Source organism: Lepidochelys kempii, chromosome 26 (genome assembly GCF_965140265.1).
Source record: "Lepidochelys kempii isolate rLepKem1 chromosome 26, rLepKem1.hap2, whole genome shotgun sequence".
Lineage (NCBI taxonomy): Eukaryota > Metazoa > Chordata > Testudines > Cheloniidae > Lepidochelys > Lepidochelys kempii.
In genome coordinates this window covers 4,486,521-4,505,536 of record NC_133281.1, presented here as the reverse complement: position 1 = coordinate 4,505,536, position 19,016 = coordinate 4,486,521, and the positions used below count along the sequence as shown (strand labels likewise).

General features: G+C 45.8%; 1 protein-coding gene across 1 annotated transcript; it reads left to right on the top strand.

Annotated features, from left to right (window-relative positions):
- The first annotated feature begins 2,339 nt into the window (after positions 1-2,339).
- On the top strand, positions 2,340-16,873 carry SLC18A1 (solute carrier family 18 member A1). The gene is made up of 15 exons (XM_073325069.1): positions 2,340-2,463; positions 2,774-3,140; positions 4,444-4,502; positions 5,006-5,089; positions 6,391-6,483; positions 7,013-7,102; positions 8,661-8,704; positions 9,675-9,735; positions 9,901-9,996; positions 13,353-13,431; positions 13,955-14,006; positions 14,697-14,760; positions 15,451-15,570; positions 15,803-15,936; positions 16,760-16,873. The coding sequence occupies exons 1-15, from the start codon at positions 2,340-2,342 to the stop codon at positions 16,871-16,873; spliced, it is 1,581 nt and encodes a 526-aa protein (XP_073181170.1).
- The last annotated feature ends 2,143 nt before the right edge of the window (positions 16,874-19,016 follow it).

The window sequence follows — 19,016 nt, the reverse complement described above, 5'->3', positions numbered from 1 at the left end:
TGAGGTTCCAATTAAATCTTCATGGAAGAGGGACATTCATATACTTCCCAGATAAAAGGATACATTCACTGGGAACAGCAGTTTCAGACCACAGTGCTGTCACCGCTACTTTCTAGCAGCCAGCTGGAGAGACCAAGATGTGTTCTCTGGTAAGAGTCCTTTCTTCTCTGCTCAGTACAACACATTTGCAATCTGTTGTTCTGGGAGCAGATTTTAGGATCTAGATTTAAAGACTGAGTTTAATTATATTTATTTTAGATTTTCTATATTCTTCCTTTCTTCCTTCCTTTCGAGTCCCTAAACTATTTTCTTTCTTTCTTTCTTTCTTTCTTTCTTTCTTTCTTTCTTTCTTTCTTTCTTTCTTTCTTTCTTTCTTTCTTTCTTTCTTTCTTTCTTTCTTTCTTTCTTTCTTTCTTTCTTTCTTTCTTTCTCATGTAGATCTGTGCTTTTGCATTTGTTAGATTACGTACTTTACATTTGTTTGCTTGTTCTCATTTACCTTGAGGAAATAACCAAAGGAAATAACCCAAGGTTCTGTGCCAACAAGTGATGGGTGGGACTCAGACATTAGGTTAAAGAAAAACAATGTTTTTCAGAAAGATTTAAGTGTAAGGGTAGATGGCATTGTCCATGATTTCACAAAACAACCTGTGGAGGAGGATGAACCGTAGTTCTGATCCAATCTCCAGACCCTTTCTTCTTACCACTCTAGTCTATGAGGTGACAGCTCTTCGTATCAGCCATTTAGTATATTAATGATTTTGTTTGTTTGTTTCAGTGCAAATTAATTGCAGATTTGTAATTAATATATTCACCATGGTGGAACAAGCAATCTTTTCTCAACACATCTTAAGCCCTGATCTTAATTGCATTTGTTCGGTTTTTAAGTCTTGTGTTTGGCTGTGATGTTTCAGTTAGGTGAAATGAAAAGAGGTGTAAAGGAAATGAAAAGCCTTCGAGAAACTTAATTTAATCTCCAAGGACCAAACATGAAATGAAAGATGTGGAGATCACTACAAATAAGCTATCAGCTCAATATTTGCTTAGAGTCTTCTAAAGCCTTACAGAAAAGAAGAATGAAATGATGCCCTGAAGTTAGAGTGGCTGATTCAGGAGACTGGTAATGGGTAACAGGGAACTTTGCATGTAAAGGCACAGTTTCAAATGCAGCACAGATCCACAGCTGATGGAAATTACTGTCACTTGGTAGCTGAGCTGATGGTCCCAGTTTAACTCCTAATCATAGAATCATAGAATACCAGGGTTGGAAGGAAGCTCAGGAGGTCATCTAATCCAACCCCCTGCTCAAAGCAGGACCAATCCCCAGTTTTTGCCCCAGATCCCTAAATGGCCCCCTCAAGGATTGAACTCACAACCCTGGGTTTAGCAGGTATATGCTCAAACCACTGAAGCTATCCCTCCCACCCTTTGAGCTAATGAGTGGTGCCCACTTCTCAAAAGCAGTTGACACGGCCTGACCCCTTCCTGGCAATCTCCGCAGATAAGTCAAGGGCACTGTGGGGGCATGACCCAGAGGAGATTCCTTAAGAGCAGGGGTGGAAAGGGATGTGGGGACATTTGCACTGTTGCTGCCCTACGGTGTGCATAAACAGAGAACTTCAGCCTGACTCCTGAGCAAAGAACCATTGAAATGAGGCACCCGCTCGTCTCTCATTCATTATGGGCAGGCTTTGCAGAATCCAATTGTTACTTTTTGTAATTTCAACAAATAATATCAATGTTTATTTTTAAGCACTTAAAAAAGATTTTTATCTGTTCAATTTTTCTAAATTGTGTAAAATTATCTTCTAATCATTTTCTTTTCAATTTTTATCTACTTACATGTTCACCGTTGCAGGAAATTATGGGGAGAGGTCAGATATTAATTATTTATTGATAACAGACACTGAGATTCAAAAAGTTAAAGCTTTATAACCATGGACACACAAATTGTCAACATCACATGTCAAAATATACAAAATAAATAACCTTGCGTCAAATTCTATAAGCTCTCAAGCAACATTTTTCTTACTTTGTCTAACTCTAAATTTTGATTATTATTGATGGAAATATTTTTTTCCTCAGTTTGTTTGCATGTGTGGACGGTGAAACTGAACAAATCTAACCTTTCCAAGCCTAATTAGGGTATGGTCAAAAGCCCATTGAAGTCAATGGAAAGATTCCTGTTGACTTCTGGCCCTTGGATCAGCCCTGTGTATTTTCCTGGGTATTTTGCAGAGTGTCTTTCTTAAAGATTACAGGACATCCTCAGCCCTGAGAAGTAGTTAGAGTGCACACAGGAGTTGAAAGACTGAAGCAGCCCTGCTGGGTTTCCAACAATGCCTCGAGCGGTGGAGTGCGCCCCCTGGAGGTGGATGAAGGAGGGAAGGGAGTCGCGGAGACTGGTTCTGGTGGTCGTGTTTGTCGCTCTGCTGCTGGACAATATGCTGCTCACTGTTGTGGGTACGTTCAGTGTGGGTGTGAATGCGTGTGTAGGTGTCAAGGTGTCCTGAATGATGTGCTGAAGAAATTAAGACTCTGTATATCTCAGTTGGAACTGCAGAAACCAGCAACAAGAGAAATGAGTTTGACTGGTCTCCATCCCAGGCAGTGCTGCAGGTGTGGAGCAAGGTGCACTGGGAGAGTTGGATGTGGGCAGTTTACCTGATAACTGTCTCTAGCTCGAACTATTAACCTTTCATTAATTTCCCCCACACAAACCAGAAGTGCTGAATAAAACCCTAACTAATCTCCTCCTTTAATTTTCTTGCAGTGCCAATCGTCCCCACCTTCCTCTACGCAACAGAATATAAAGGTGCGAACAGCTCTGCTTCGCAGAACTGGATCGTGGCAGCCCCCATGGCCTTTGCAGCTCCTCCCTTCTCCTCCATGTTCTCTCACTTTGACAACACCACAGTGACTGTCTCAGACTACACGGTTGTCAACACCACAGTGGGGGTGAATGGGACAGAAAGCAGCAGCCTGCCTCAGCTCACTGGGCCCAGCCTGCCACCAAAAAACAACTGTGTAGACGGTGAGGAGTTCCTCATGGAGGAGAACGTGCGTGTTGGACTGCTGTTTGCCTCCAAGGCTCTTATTCAGCTCACAATCAATCCATTTGTGGGTCCCCTGACTAACAGGTATGTCAGCCAGGCTATAAATGAGTTTATGAGCATGTAATGCAATGAACAAATTTGGGTCACATTCCCCCTCTAGTGGGTAGTCCATTGGAGGATAGCAGCCTATTGATGCTGCTAGCAAATAAAGTTACTCCTTCTTCAATAGTAGAGGCCTGTGTTGCAGTGCTGAAGGGCATGCATTTAAGCCTTGCCAGTGACCCACGGCTGGGACCATTATGATAACACAGCATGGGAGCTCACCAAAGCCCCTTGTGAGCTAGAATAGCACAGTGGAAATATAAGCATCCAATCATCCAGGAATTCCACCTCTTAAAGAAAGCCAGCAAATTGCTTTGAACATGTGCATTCCTAAGGAAATATTATTGGTGCTCCCTAGCCGAAAACTCATTTGGCCCAGGCCCTGCTCAGCCCAGCATACATGAGTGAGTTAGGACCCGTGTACCAAGTTGAACCAAGGGCATCAATAGCTTGCATGATGCTCCAATGAGACTGAAAGAACTGAAATGTTGTCATCACACATTCTATGTCAGTAGCTAGGAATCACAACATTTTGATTCAAATTTACACCCTCCCCACTCCCACTCCCTTAAATTTGTCTTTTCCTTTATTTTTAACTTAAACAACAACATCATCACATAATCCTCAGCCTAAAATTCCCCCTGAGCTTGATGTTCCCAGGTATTTTCTCTGCAGGACCTCTCTGTCCCTGCACTTCACTTCCTCTGCTTCAGAGAGGCGCTCCCGAGTGAGAGCTAATAGGACCCCCTGATCTGCCTGGCAGGATGGGTCAGCAAAATAGATCTGCATCTCTGTGCAGGGTCCTAGAATTTGTTACAATAATTTCACACACTTATACACACACATTTAAACGTATGCAGAGACTAACACACACATTTGCACCCATATACCTTGATAGAGAGCCTCACTCTTCCATATTAAAACATTCACTGACACACACAGATATGTATACTGATATGTACAATGCTCACATTCACACTTCCCTATACAAACACACACACACATAGGTGCACTGATGCACACACACCACATCCTTAGAGACACATCTACACAGCCATAGACAACAGCCTTGAATACATTTACACACCTACACATACATATATTGAACACACCCATATTCTGCCATTCTCCTGCAGTCTCATACACACATACAGTATTTACTCATACATGTACACAGACATATACTCATTCGCATAAATGCAATAATGCATTGGTGCTAAGATAAAGTCCTTAGCTTTGAATGAGAAACTCTCCTTGAGTTCTTGATTGTCTCCTCCCTTTTTAGGATAGGATACCACATTCCCATGTTCGCTGGATTCATCATCATGTTTCTCTCTACAGTCAGTGAGTATTCTCTTTCTCTGCCTTTCACTGGGTAGCGCCAGGTCTGTTCCAGTGAACAAGTAACTAATCTGCAATGAGGCCAACATGGAGCCTTGGGATCCTTTGTCCATGACTGTCCCAATGTCTGAGATATGGGAGGACAGCAGATTGGCCAACTCCCATTCTAGAAACAGAGAGTGAAATTCAACAGGTGGTTTCCAGTGCTTGACAGCATTTGAGTTGGGTGTTTGTTGTAGCAGCGTTCAACTCTTCTTGGAACACCTCTGTGTGGCCCCATCAGCATGGTTACCATTTAAAGTCCCCAAAAATGAGATCTTTGAAGAAGGTATGTGGTGACCTCTCTTCCTCTGGACCAGAGGATAGTGAAAGACACTGAAGTGGCCTTCAGAGACTGTAGGCCTGTGAGAGCATAGCTAAGAAGATTTGTGCAAGCTGGTTTTAATTAGAGATGGACTTGAAGAATAGCCCCAAATACTGACTCTGAATTTCTACTTTCCCCCCAGTGTTTGCTTTCTCAGGTACCTACACCCTGCTGCTTGTGGCTCGAGCACTCCAGGGCATTGGCTCATCCTTTTCATCTGTCGCAGGTAAATGTACTGGCTTATGGGAGTAGCTGGCAGCAAGGCAGATCTTAGCCAGCTAGGAGGACTGATGTCCCACAAGCAGCGTCTGGACTTTGGATGCTTTGGCTGAGCTTAAATGGTGCCTCTCAAGCAACCTGGGCCATAGAGAGTGAAATTTACAGTGTGTGAAATGTGATGGTTCAGTCTGCAGAGCAGAGAATCACAAAGATCCTTCCTCCAGCCTAGGAAGCTCTCACTAGCATGCCCAAGCATCACTGGATAAAAGGAAGATTATTCAAGAGAGGCCCCAGGTGCTACAGTGCACAGACCAGGAATCAGATTTCAGACTGTTCAGGGGGTGAGGTTTAAACTCTGTAGGCTTAGAATTCATAGATTCCACAGCCAGAAGGAACCATTGCGATCATCTAGTCTGACATCTTGCCTAACTTCCCCAAAATAATTCCTAGAGCAGAGCTTTCAGGAAAAACATTCCATCTTGATTTAAAAATGGTCAGTGATGAAGACTCCATTGCAAACCTCGGTAAATTGTTCCAATGGTTAATTATTCTCACCAGGAAAAATTTGCTCCTTATTTCCAGTCTGAATTTTCTAGCTTCAACTTCCAGCCATTGGATCACGTTGTATCTTTCTCTGCCACATTGAAGGGCCCACTATTAAATATTTGTTCTCCATGTGGATACATATAGATTGTAGTCAAATCACCCCTTAACCTTCTCTTTGTTGAATAGATTGAGCGCCTTGAGTCTATCATTATAAGGCATGTTTTCTAATCTTTTATCATCCTCGTGGCCCTTCTCTGAACCCTTTCCAATTCCTCCTCCCCTTTGCCACAATTTGGCATATCGCTCGTGCAGACACTAAGACATGGGCAACTCCTAAAAATTAGATCGACCTAGCAACATTGCTCAGGGCTGTGAAAAAAGTCATGCCCTGTGCGATGTAGCTGGGTCAATCTATTCCTCCACGTAGGTGCAGCTAGGTCTAAAGAAGAATTCTTCCATTACCTACTACCATTTCTCGAGGGGATGGATTTACTACACTGATGGAAAAAACCCTTCCATCGCTGCAGCAAGTGTCTGCAGGCGTGCCACTGTAGTGCTTGGAGTGTAGACATACCCCAGTACAGAGCATGGTAAGACATAACACTGACTACAAACAAGATAAAATTAGGGGCCCAGGTGTTACACAGGAAACTGAGCTCAGGTAGGCTGGAGACCGAAGTATCCAGGTGTGATTCAGACATGGGTCCAGATGAGATGCGAGAAGCCTAATTCAACTTACCTCTGCTTCCTTTCTATTTTCAGGCCTGGGAATGCTGGCAAGTGTGTACACAGATGACTACGAGAGAGGAAACGCTATGGGGATAGCATTAGGAGGTCTGGCATTGGGGGTGCTTGGTGCGTAAACTTTGTTCCCCAAAAATTTAGATTAGTGAGAACTCTGATGCTTCTTCAGCCAGTAGATACCGGTTTCCCCAAGTCCTTGCTCTGCACCACTCTTGCACCTGTCCCCTAACATGCAACGCTGGCTCATTCCAAAAGGCCTGGCTGGTCTTTCCTCCTGCCGTTCCCATGATTTAGCCCCATTTTTTCTCCTGTGCTCATTCTCTGGCACCGTTTTCTGCTCATGCTGGAAATTTTTCTCAGCAGATACCTACCTGATCCCATGAAAACTGCTACTGAATATAAAATGCTCCCTCCTCTTTCTCCCCACCTCTTCGGTTCAAGACATAATGAGAGGTGGGCCGAGTACTGACATAATGCCATGGTTCTAACGCCGGCTCTCCCACGGGAGTCAACAGGAGTCTTTCCATTGGGTCTGGGGTCAGGCATCACGAACAATTGACTGTGGCTTTGCCTCTGCCGTAACTCCAGCGCACCCATGTACTTCACACCCACTGGACTGACCCAGCCCTTTCCCTTGCAGTTGGGGCTCCCTTTGGAAGTGTGATGTATGAGTTTGTTGGAAAATCAGCCCCCTTTCTGATCCTGGCATGCTTAGCCCTTTTGGATGGAGGTGAGTCACCAAATGTGCCGGCCAGTTTTGGCTTCACAGCTCTGAATATCCACCCCCACCTCCAAACTAAAGCATTCAGGGATGGGTATCTGAGAGGAAACGTCACAGGGTTTGTGCGGAGGAATAGACAGGCTCTACAGGTGCTATTAGCAGCAGCAGTTACTATCGCTGTTTTTAGTTGTGCACTCAGCACTGTACGCATTCATACACTGGCTCTGTGCTCACTGCCTGACGTATGACTTACAGATGCTGTCAGACCCAGCCGCTCATTCCCCATGTAAACCACTTGATTGCTTCACTGGAGTGAGTAACAGAGCCAGGGAAATGTGTGTTAAGAGCTCCATGCGCTGGCTAAAGTGGCTACTCTGCTTCACAGACCCTCCTGGTTAAGCAGAAAACAACTGAAAACAGGGTCTGATCGTAGGAAGTGCTAGGCAACCTTAACTAGAGCCATTGCTACCAACTCTACCTATAGTAAGTGATCGGCATCGTTAACTATAGCCATCAGTACTGCTCTGCCTGTAATACTCTGTCCCTTCGTGCTGAGACAAATCAGTAGCATGGTGGAACAGATGTGGTGACCTAATTTTGTTGTTATAATTTATTATTTGTATTTGTATTGTAGTTGTAGTCCCTAGAGGCCCCAGGCCCCCTTACTTTACTCTCATACAATGAAAACATGATCCCTGCCCCCAAAGAACTTACAATCTGAGTAATAGGGGTAACATTTTCAAAAGCACCTGAATTATTGAGAAGCCCACATCCCATTTTCAAAAGAGATTAAGGGCCCGTCTAAACGGCAAATTTACTGCCCCGCGAGACAGGCTGTGAATCTCCAGCACATCAGCTTGCCATGCAGTGGTGTCCTGTGTGGACACGGCTACAGTGCAGGGAAAATCCCAGAGCACAACCATGCTCCAGGAATTTCATTGTGCTGTAGCAGTGTCCACATGGGATGTGACTTTGTGGCAAGCTGGTGCACTGCAGAGTCACACCCTGGTTTGCTGCACTCACCGTAGAGATGAGAAGAGCCCCTAGGCACATGGGATACTTTTGAAAATGGGATTTAGGCTGCTAAAGCTCCAAGGGCCTAATCTGGCCTTAAAACTCCCACAGATTTCAATGCAAATTAAGTGCCTAAATACCTTTACAAAGCTGGCCCTTTAGTCCCTTTGAAAATCTTACCATAGGTCTTTCCATCTGTAATTTCTGCTGTGGTCTAATTGTGGCTACCTAACAAATGGCTCTCACCTTAACGTAGGTTGTTTGCATGTTTTACTGCTTCGTATCTGAATGATGCACTCACACTATAATGGTCCGATCCTGCTCTCACTGACGTTGACGGGAGTTTTGTCGGAACAGAATTAGGGCCTAAAATTTCTCCCATCTCAACAGATGCCCCCGAATGTGTTAGAATTGGGACAACTGGCCCATTTCTGGGATCACTGGGTTTTGAGATACTGAAGGGGGAGGGTCTACAGTAAATATGAGACAAGAGGTAATAGTGGCTGGAGGTGCCATGCCAAGGAATAAGCAAATAATGGTATTTTTCTCTTAGCTTTACAGCTGTGCATACTGCAGCCCTCTAAGATTTCCCCCGAAGTAAGTACAAACATATGAGTGTGTGACCTTGTGCTAGACAGTGTGAACAATGCGGGCATGGATTCCCTGTTGGGGAAGACTGTGGTGAAGCTGCCAGCCATAGAGCATGACGGCACTGGGAAATGAATGCATGGGAAAGGGTCAGAGATGGCAGCAAGGAATGGTTACCTAGACGAGTGGTTAGCGCATCGTAATGTGTATTTAATAGATTCCGGGGCTATATTCGGATCTCAGTAATGTTAGTGTAACTCTGGAATAACTCCATTTGCTTCAGTAGAGCTGTTACTCTCAGTGTCACTGAGAGCACAGTTTGACCCTATTATCTGCCTTTTGAAACAGCCAGAAATTCAGCCTTCCCTGTGAAAGGTGCTCAGTTCTTCTGGACATCCATAGGGTGCCCTGTGAGAAACAACTGCTGTGCTTCCTGCTGCTGGCCAGACGCTCGTGTGGATTTAACCAGTCCATGGCAGCAGGACTCCCTGCGGGCAGCCGCAGTTTGACCAGCATGCTGTGCTCCCTAGGCAGCCATCTGGAGAGCCGGGGGACTGCTCTGAGCTCAACCCTGCTAGGATTCGCTCAGTGCTGATTCCACCATGAAAGGGAGATGCCAGGTTGGCAGATCTGGGGTCAGGTATATCAAGCTGACATGCTGGCTCTTTGAACCATGGCTAGGTGAAAATGCTGAGAGGAGACGAACACACAGACACTAGGCACTGACCTGGAAAGGGAAGCTCAGAAACAACCCCCTGGTGGAACCAGCTCTCTTAGTACTTCCCCCATCTTGGCTCTCACAGGACAATGCCAATGTGCCTTTACACAGAAGGGCAGGCTGGCCACATGGGCCATGCACCTGTACACGCACAGGCTCGCTCACGGCCTGGACCATGCACTTCTATAGCATCTGGTTTGGTTTACATGCTTCCCCTAGAGCACTACTTGTAACCCCCTGCTTCCTTTCTGTATTATGCAGAGCACCAAAAGCACCCCCGTATTCGCATTGCTGCGAGATCCCTACATCCTGGTTGCTGCAGGTAAGGTGAGATGGCTGCATCCCTCACTGCCCCACAGTGCATCTTTACCTTGTTCTTGAGAATATTCACCAGGGGCTTGTGATGGAGTCGTACTCGTAATCCTTTAGCAGGATCGAAATGTGGGCAGTTAAAATGGAGCGTTTCCTGTTGTTTTCTCTCTCCCAGGTGCCCTGTGCTTTGCTAACATGGGGGTGGCAATGCTGGAGCCCACGTTACCCATCTGGATGATGCAAACCATGTGCTCCCCAAAGTGGCAGCTGGGTAGGTGCCTCCTTTCTCAGCCTTCTTGGTTACTGAAAAACAATAATAGCCCTCATGTGTTTAAACCACATCAGCTCAGAGGAGGCGCCTGTAGAGGGGGGTGAAGGTGCTGGTTACTGATGCAGCCTGTTGCATGAAATGAAATGTATGCCTCCACCTGCAAAGGACGAGTGGTCCCAGACTACTGCAATGTAGTGTGGTCGGAGGGACACTCAGGGTCTCTGGATGGGGGTCACCCTGCTGTCTATAAATAAAAGTTAGAGGAGATTCCTGACTGAAGCGGGAAAAACACCCAGGGCCTGATTTCCCCCGCACATACACGGCTGTAAATCAGGAATAACTGCCCTGAAGTCAGTGGGGTGACACCGGGGTGAGAGGAGAATCAGGACTCAGGATGCAGATAAGAGAGAAAGGAGTCAAAGAAAGTGCTGTGCAGATGGGCCCGTAATAATTCAACTCCCACGCAGGAGAGGGGCCTCTGGGCGCGATCTCAGAGTCAGGCCTGACACAGTCTCTGAGCCTGACAGCTCAGGTACACCAAGCAATGTCATCCTGTGAGGTAGAAGCTAGGTGTCTTAGGACCAAATCTATCCTTAGCGTAAGGGGTGCCACTCCATTGAAATCAGTGGAGATGTGCCTGCTTCCCTCACTGCTGAATTTTGCCCTTTTCGTGGCCAGACACTAGAACAGGGCTTAGCCAACTAGCAGGTTCCCCTGCGCAATACCTGGTCTGTGTGCTCAGCATGCTAGTGCTGTTGAGACGTGAACCAGAGCCCAGGTTCTCTCTGGGTACGTCTTCATTGCAGAATTATTGGCACCCGGGTCACTCTACACGGCAGCTGGGGGGCGAGCTTCCTGGCCCCGGTACATAGACTTGTGCTCGTGAGGCTCATGCTAGTGCTAAAACTAGTAGCGTGGGTGTTGCAGCACCTGTGGGGGCTCAGGATAGCCAGCTGAGCTCAGACGCTGGGTTGGATGGGTCCAAGCTCGGGGAGCTGGCCCACGCCTCTGCCAGTGCCACAATCTCAACACACAATGTTAAGCTACAGGTGAAAGAAGGCTATCTGCAAAGCCAACAGGGGGGAACGGGACGCATGGTACATACTAATTACTCACTGTCTAGGAAATGTGATAAGAAGGTAACAGTGCCTACCTTTGGTACAAAAAAATGATAAAATCCAACTGGCAGTGGAATGACCTTTGGGGACGCTCCAAGCTACACTTACGACCCAAATTGAATTGCAACCTGGCAGCAGCAGCGCTCATGAGAGCTGCTAATTGAGTTACTAACTAATCAGGCAGGAGCCTTCATCCAGATAAGGGGCCATGATGCCTTGGCTGGCCTGCGTGACTGAGCAGGAGTGGATGCGGTTAGCAGACTCATCTCTCAGGGGCTGTGGGTAGTGAGGGGGAAGGGACGGTGCTTGGTGGTGGGAATGGAAGTCACTGAGCAATTCACTGGGGAATTATCCAGTGCCCACTGAAGATGACTGGAATCTTTCCACTGACGTCAGTGGACATCTGATCAGGCCCTTGCAGAGATGGTGGAAATGGAGCCCAGAGGGATACTAACCTGGGAATGTAAGAGAGGAGCCCAAAACAAAACCTCAGCTGTAACCATCCCCAGAAAAGTTTGGATCCAAGCACAAACTCCTTGGGCTGAGCCAAACTCTCAGTACAAACACCCCTAGGGAACTTTGAATCTGGGTCCCAACTTTGCAGCCAGGGCACATCTTCACATTTATAAAGCACATGGCAAAGCCGTGTCCCAGCTGTGCTGCCCCTTTACACAGGATTAATAAATAACATGCATTATTTGGGAAGGATCCCCCCCCCCAGCTTCCAATTTTGCACCCCTTCCCTCCAGATTCTGTGACTTGTCATTATTAATTATTTGTATTACTTAGTGCCTAGGAGCTATAGTCATGGACCAGGATCCTGTTGTGCTAGGCACTGCACACACATAGATCTGCAGCCATTTGGCTCCTATCCATGCCACTGACATGTCACTCCCATGCGGAAACTGCAGAAGGAGCACGACCTCTCTCCCCTCATCACCCAGGGCTGAGTTTGCTGCAGAAGCCTAAAAACCTGGAAAGAAAGCCACCAGGGCCAGGTCTCTCAGGTACCAGTGCTGAACACTAGACAAAGGGGGCCTGATTCTCCACTCTGCATAGGGTACCAGTTAACTCTTATTGATTTCAAAGGGAAAGCTGGTATCCAGCAGTAGGAGAATAGGTCCCAGGGCTGCTGAACAGCATCCATCTTAAAAGCAACTATAGAATCATAGAACTATAAACTATAAACCCAAGTGTTATTCTTTGTTTGTTTCAATTTGCCTACCCTTGTGTTCCCTGGAGAAACGGGAAAAGCTCAGACTTCCCCAGCAAACCTGCAGGATTAACAATGCTGTATAACCTTTAAAAAAGAGGAAAGGAAATTAAGAACAAATCAAGTGTGCTTTAATAAGGAAGTTGCCTTAATATACAGGCAAATAGAGGCAATCATGATTTAGTTATAGTCTGTACGGGAGAGTATATTAAAAATAAACAACTGGTAAACCAGCAGGATGGTCAAATATTTGATTTTAACTTAATTATAATCCCTGAGGTTTTTCAGTAGGCAGTTTTTCTATGCTGTGAAATGGAAGGGGGAGGAAGAGAAAGAGAGAAAGCAATACAGAGTAGCAGGATGGCTTTATGGTTAAAGCAACAGTCACGTGATCTAGGTTCAGTTCCTGGTTTTATCACAGATGCCTTGTGTGACCTTGGGCAAACCACTTCATGGCTCAGCTTCTCATCTATAAAAAGGGGATAAAAATCTTTCTCTTCGACCACCCTGTGTGTGTCTTGGCTATTTAGACTGCAAGCTCTTTGGGGTAGGGATTGTCTCTCACTATATGCACAATGCGGCCCTGATTTTGGCTGGGATTTGTAAGCACTGCTGTAATACAGATATAGAATAATAATAACAGAGAAGAAAAGAGAAGCCATTGCCTTGCAAGGGCTAATATACATTATACCTGGGGACTCTACATTGGATATTCATTTGCCCTGTCTAATCTGCCCTGGCTCACATGGCCAATAGCATATGTTATTTGACTGATGGCAAGACTGTTCATGATTTACCACTGGAGCAGATTCAGACTCTATGGAGGCCAGATCAAATTGGACCTTGAGATCTTCCACGCATTTACAAAGTGGTTGTTACTATGAGCATCTGACTATGAGCCTTCTAGCACCTAATGGGCTTGAGCTCTGAACTTCTTTGGGAGGTGTCAGGAAACTCTGAAGTCTTTAGGCAAATCTCTGATGATCATGTGTTATGTATTTGAGGCTGGGGCTCTTCTTTTGCAGGGATGGCATTCCTGCCTGCCAGCATATCTTACCTCATTGGCACCAACCTCTTTGGGGTGTTGGCCCACAAAATGGGGCGGTAAGTGGAACTCAATGGCTTTCAAACCTTGGTGTTCTTCCCAGCTGTCTTCAGACCACCCAGCTGCTTATTTGTAATGAGGTGGTGATGCTACTCAGGGGAATACCTGTCTCACACTACAGTGTGGTGGGGAGGAAGGGTAGCTCAATGAAATTAAAGGGCAGCAAATTTAGAAGCAATGCAAAGACTCACTATTTCATGCAGAGTGAAATTGACCTATGGGACCCACTGCTGCAGGAGGATATTGAGCCAAAGACTGTCTAGATTTCTCAGAGGGGTTGAATAATTTTATGACCAATTATAATATTTATGGCTATGTAGGATAAGATAAGGTGATGACATCTCATGCTTCAGGGTGTAAACGTCCTGGGTCAGAAAGTAAACTTTTCCCCTCCGTGAGTAGCACTGCATAGTTGGTGCTGTAGTAGATTGGAAGGCCCAGTGATCCCATCTGGTACGACAGTTCATGTGCCCTTGGGGCTTACAGTGTGTCATTCTTTTCCTATCTTCTTCCTCACTGCAGGTGGCTGTGCTCCCTGATTGGAATGGTTGTAGTGGGGATTAGTCTCCTTTGTGTAAGTACTGCAAGATATTCTGAGACCTCTCTGCAGAAGAATCATCAGAGCTTTAGGCAGGGAAACCAAGAACTTCACTGCCCCAGCCTTTCACCTATGCAAAACTGGGTTAGGTTGGGGCCCGCATCGTGCATGAGCTGACTTTGGGCATATCAGCCCATCCCTTAGTGGAGTTTTTCCATATCATGAAGCCAAGGTAAAGTGTGTGAAGTAACGCTGGTACCCCATCTCTCCCTCTGTGGAATCTGTAAATGGGGAACCGTCCTTTTCTTCAAAAGCCAACAGGACTCTTCTGGGGCATGAGGCACTGAATGGGTTCTTGTGCTCTGCAATATCTTAGGGCCGGATGTGTAAAGGTATTTCGGCATTGAACGTTGCAGATAGGCATCTAGTGGTATTTCGCAAAGTGCCCAAGTGCGTTAGGTGAATAAGACCCATTTATTTCAGTGGGAAATAGGTACCTTAATACCTTTGACATTCTGGCTTTTAGTGGCTTTTCTAATGTCTCATCTTCCTGCAGGTCCCACTGGGTGGTGGAGGTGTTAGAAGTGTGCTCACATGCCTGGCAGTTAGTGGGAACCCAGTGGCTGCATTAGTGCATCTATTCCACTGGTCATGTGCCCCACAAAGAAAGGCCTCTGGCCAAAGCCCCTCTGGCCTCCCTCATATCTTCTTTCTTTCCCCTCCAAGGTGCCTCTTGCGCAAAATATTTATGGACTGATCGGCCCGAACGGTGGGCTTGGCTTTGCCATAGGTAAGATGCCAAGGTGACTAATCATTCTGTCCAAGGCAGTCCCATATACCACAATCCGAACTCCATCCCTTTGGAAGGCAGATGTCTCTACAACATACCCAAAGAGCCTCTAGTCCATGCATGAACTCCCAGGAACCCTTATAACCTATAAAATGCCCTATACCCTGCTCTCAAATACTTCCCTGTATCACTCATCCCCTCCCACGCTTGGTGGGAATGAGTCTGGCCAAGAAACAACCTTGTGCTGTTAAGCGACTGCAGAGCCACTAACACAGGGACAGCGATTGTGGACGAGGTCTTTCAGAGGCCATTGGATGGAGCTCAGTCACTTGTCTCCCCCTCAAGTGCTGCTTTGATTAGAATCGTGTGTGTTGCACTCAGGAGAGACACTGAAAGCCCTAGATCCTGGAAAGAGCATGGTCAGGACATCTGGGTCCCAGTCCTGGCTCTGCTGCCAACATGCTCTGTGGCCTAGGGCAAATCGCTTTTCTTGGCCTTGTTGCCGCATTCTGTAAAACGGGGATAACAATATTTATTCGTCTCGCAAAGGGAGGTTGTGAGGACTAATCAAAGCGTAGTGCCCTTTACTGAAAAGTGTGGGAGAAGTGTTGCATGCCCTTCTGTCTGCCTTTGAAGAGATTCACTTGGAGAGGGCAATGGCTGATCACATTATTTTTGCTTTGGGGGCAGGCATGGTGGATTCCTCGATGATGCCAATTATGGGATACCTGGTGGACCTTCGCCACACCTCTGTCTATGGCAGCGTCTATGCCATTGCTGATGTTGCCTTCTGCATGGGCTTTGCTATCGGTACGGATTAACATTTGCCTGAAAGGGCAGCATATATGATGATTTCCCAGTATATGGCTTCATAGCATTAATCCACAGCACCCCACCTCAGTGTTGGCTGAAAGCAATTGGTAGTGGGCATAGAAATCAGCCATGATACAGTAATTTTACAGTCCATCTGCACTGATCTCTCCAATTTGGCAAAGGAGGTTTTTGTAATCTTGCTCTTTGTTTAACCCTTCCTCACATCCAGGTCCATCTACTGGGGGTGTGATTGTACGGGCTATTGGGTTTCCTTGGCTGATGGTCATCATTGGAGTGACCAACATTGCTTACGCCCCTCTCTGCTGGTACCTGCGGAGCCCTCCGGCTAAAGAGGAGAAGATTGTGAGTTGAATTCTACAGCATGTGGTCTTGATAATCCAGGAGACTTGCATGTGACAGGTGCAAATGTGTGTAGAATATTGTATGCAGGTCTGGGCACCGCAGTACTAGAAAGATATTAACAAATAGGCTGGATGCCTGAGGGACTGACATACTGAGGCCAGACTAAGTGTTAAATCTGTGGTATAGTGGTCTTGTAGACAGGGAGTTGGCCTAGGACTTGGGTTACCTGAGTGTTATCCTTGGCTCTGCCAATGTCTTGTTGTGTGACCTTGGGCAAGTTACTTCCTCTCTCTGCACCTGTTTCTCTTTCTACCTTGCGTCTAGCTTGATTGTAAGCAAATCTGAGGCAGGGAGTGTCTTGCACTGTATATTTTGTGTATGTCTTGCATTGTGTTCCTAGCACAGTGGGGCCCTAATTTTGGTTGGGCCCTTTAACTGCTACTGTAATGGTAATATAATATTTCAGCAGTTCTAACCCTGCCATGCTCAATTAGCAAAATATTCACTCATTTGCTCACAAGAGTGAATTCCAACCTGTGCCACTTCTATCCACTCAACAGAACAAACCCTTCTCTTGTGTTTTGGATAAGAAGCCAGAATCCCTTGGAGGGCAAACAATTTATATGGTTAAAAAAGCAAACAAACAATAACACGCCTAAAATTTCCCATGGCCCACCATTTGTCATCATTATGCAAAGTCTGTGTAGCGCTTTGGGTTATGGTAGATATTTGTATTAATTAATAGATGTGATAGATATTTGTATTAATTAATGTATTAGTAATTATTATTTTTAAATATTATATTATTTCCCCCAATTCCCAGGCAATTTTAAACCAGGAATGCCCCATGCAAACCAAATGCTACGCCACCCAGAAACCTCTGCGGGAATTCCCCCTGACAGATGGTAGTGACGAGGAGGCAGAGAGTGAGGAATAGCAGGAGCAAAGATGCAGCTCCTGCTCTGAAGCTGTGTCAAGTTTACAAAACCCTGGACGTCTTATCAAACAAGGCTAACCCAGAGACCTCCCTCCTGCCAGCCAACAAGATCCAGGAGTCCTGGCTTCATTAATCTGCCATTCTCATGGCACTGGGTGGTCAGGCAGTCGACAGGAAGCCATTGAGAGCCGGGGCTCCTGGGTTCTATCCCTGGCTATTCTCACCTACTGTGTGAACTTGCGCAACTCACTTCACCTCATTAAGTCGCATCTATGATACGGGATTATAATCAGGTGGAGTCAGCCCATATTGTCCTACAGAAAAGCAGTCGTGTGGTGCGATCCACCCATCTGTGATAAGCGGATGGTACCAGCCTACCTCACAGGGGTGTTGTGAGGCTGTGTTAATTAATGTCTGTGAAGTGCTCATGCTCCTTGGATGAAAAGCACTAAAGGGTAAAATATTATCTCCAGGGGATTTTCATCTCTGGGGATCCTATTTTAACCCCCAGCATGGATTTTCTCTGTAACACTGTGGAACCATCACTCTGCACCTCTGCTAATAAAGATGCCACAACATTAATGTGCTCCCCGGCTTGTATCAAGGTGGCAAAACAAACAACAAATCCTGCCTACCACTGTCTCGGCTTCTGTGTCATGCATGCTATTTCTGAGGTCAGTGTTGACTCCTCTAGGTGCCTCTTCTACTACCTATTCATTCATTTCCTTTGGGAATTGATGAAGAAATTCAGGTGGAAATGGGGTGGAACCCACATGTAGAATCCTTATTATTACTTATATTACCATATCGTCTGGACTCAGCAAATTTTATAGCTGCTTAGATCACTGGTCCATGTAGCCCTGTTTCCTACCTGGGACAGTGGCGATCACCATGTGCTTCAGTAGAAGGTACAAGGAGCCCTGCAGCAGGCAAGTTTGGAATGAGCTGCCCAAAGAGGAAGCTCCTTCCTAACCCTCATCAGTGAGCGATCAGCTTATGCCTTGAAGCAAGAGGGCTTATATCCTTTCCCTGATTTAGTTTTTCCTCTGCATCTCTGCTGTGAAATTTCTACGTCAAAGTCATAGTCTTACTCGTAACTAAGGGTCCGTGTGTGCCATGAGTGCCCATCTTGCTCTGTCCATATTCACCAGGTTGTTTTTTTCCCCCTCTTGTAAATAGAAAATGGTACAATTAAATTTCTTAGGCCACCTGGGACTGACTAGCTCAAAACCTACATACAGCAACCAGATATTTTTATTTTACGACTTCCTCCCCAGCTCTCCTGAACATCAGCACCTGCTTCCTTGTGCTGCCAGGATTTCCAATGAGAAGCATGTTTACTTTCTCCAGAGAGGAGGCAGAAGGAGGGACCTTCCTATGCTGAGATCTATTCACACCTCTACAATGGGTCTCCCAGTTAAATATTAACTTTAACCTCATGTGTGCATACCCTGCGGCTGGATGCTATGGAAACTCACCTAATGTGGCTGACAAGGGATGCAGACAAGACTAGAAGACAACGGTGCCCACACAATGGGTTTCTCATCGGTTACTCAGCCGCTGCGCACCTTAGCTGGCAATGCTCCATTAAGTTCAGATGGGGAATGCAAGTCAGACCCCTTGCTCATTTCTGTGTGTGTTTATAAATCAAGAGCAGAGGGGCTGCGCCCCAGAAACCACCCCACCTGTGCATGCTGAGTTTATAACGCTTTGACTGCCTGAGGATGGTGGCTTTTGGGATTTTTTTTTATGCCAACAATTTGGAGAGAATTGTACATGTAGCCAAGTAAAGATGTACACACATGCGATATGTTATCATTCCCGTCCAGTCAAGTTTATTAATAGTGACTTAGCCAACGTGCCCAAAACACGACGTATTACAGTAAACCTTAAAACAAAAGCCATAATTTTAAAATATTAAAATACATATAAATACACATTAAAAAGAACACAAACCAATTAAACCATATAATCACCATACCACTTGCCTCTTCCTTATTTCGGCAGCTGGTCATGCAAATAGGGCAACCGCTTGGATCACAGATACAGTGGCAATTACTAATAAATATTCTGTTTTCTGAAAGGTTGTAGAAAAAGGCATTGGGGATGAAAACACAGAAAGCCATTTTGACCTCAAGTGCAT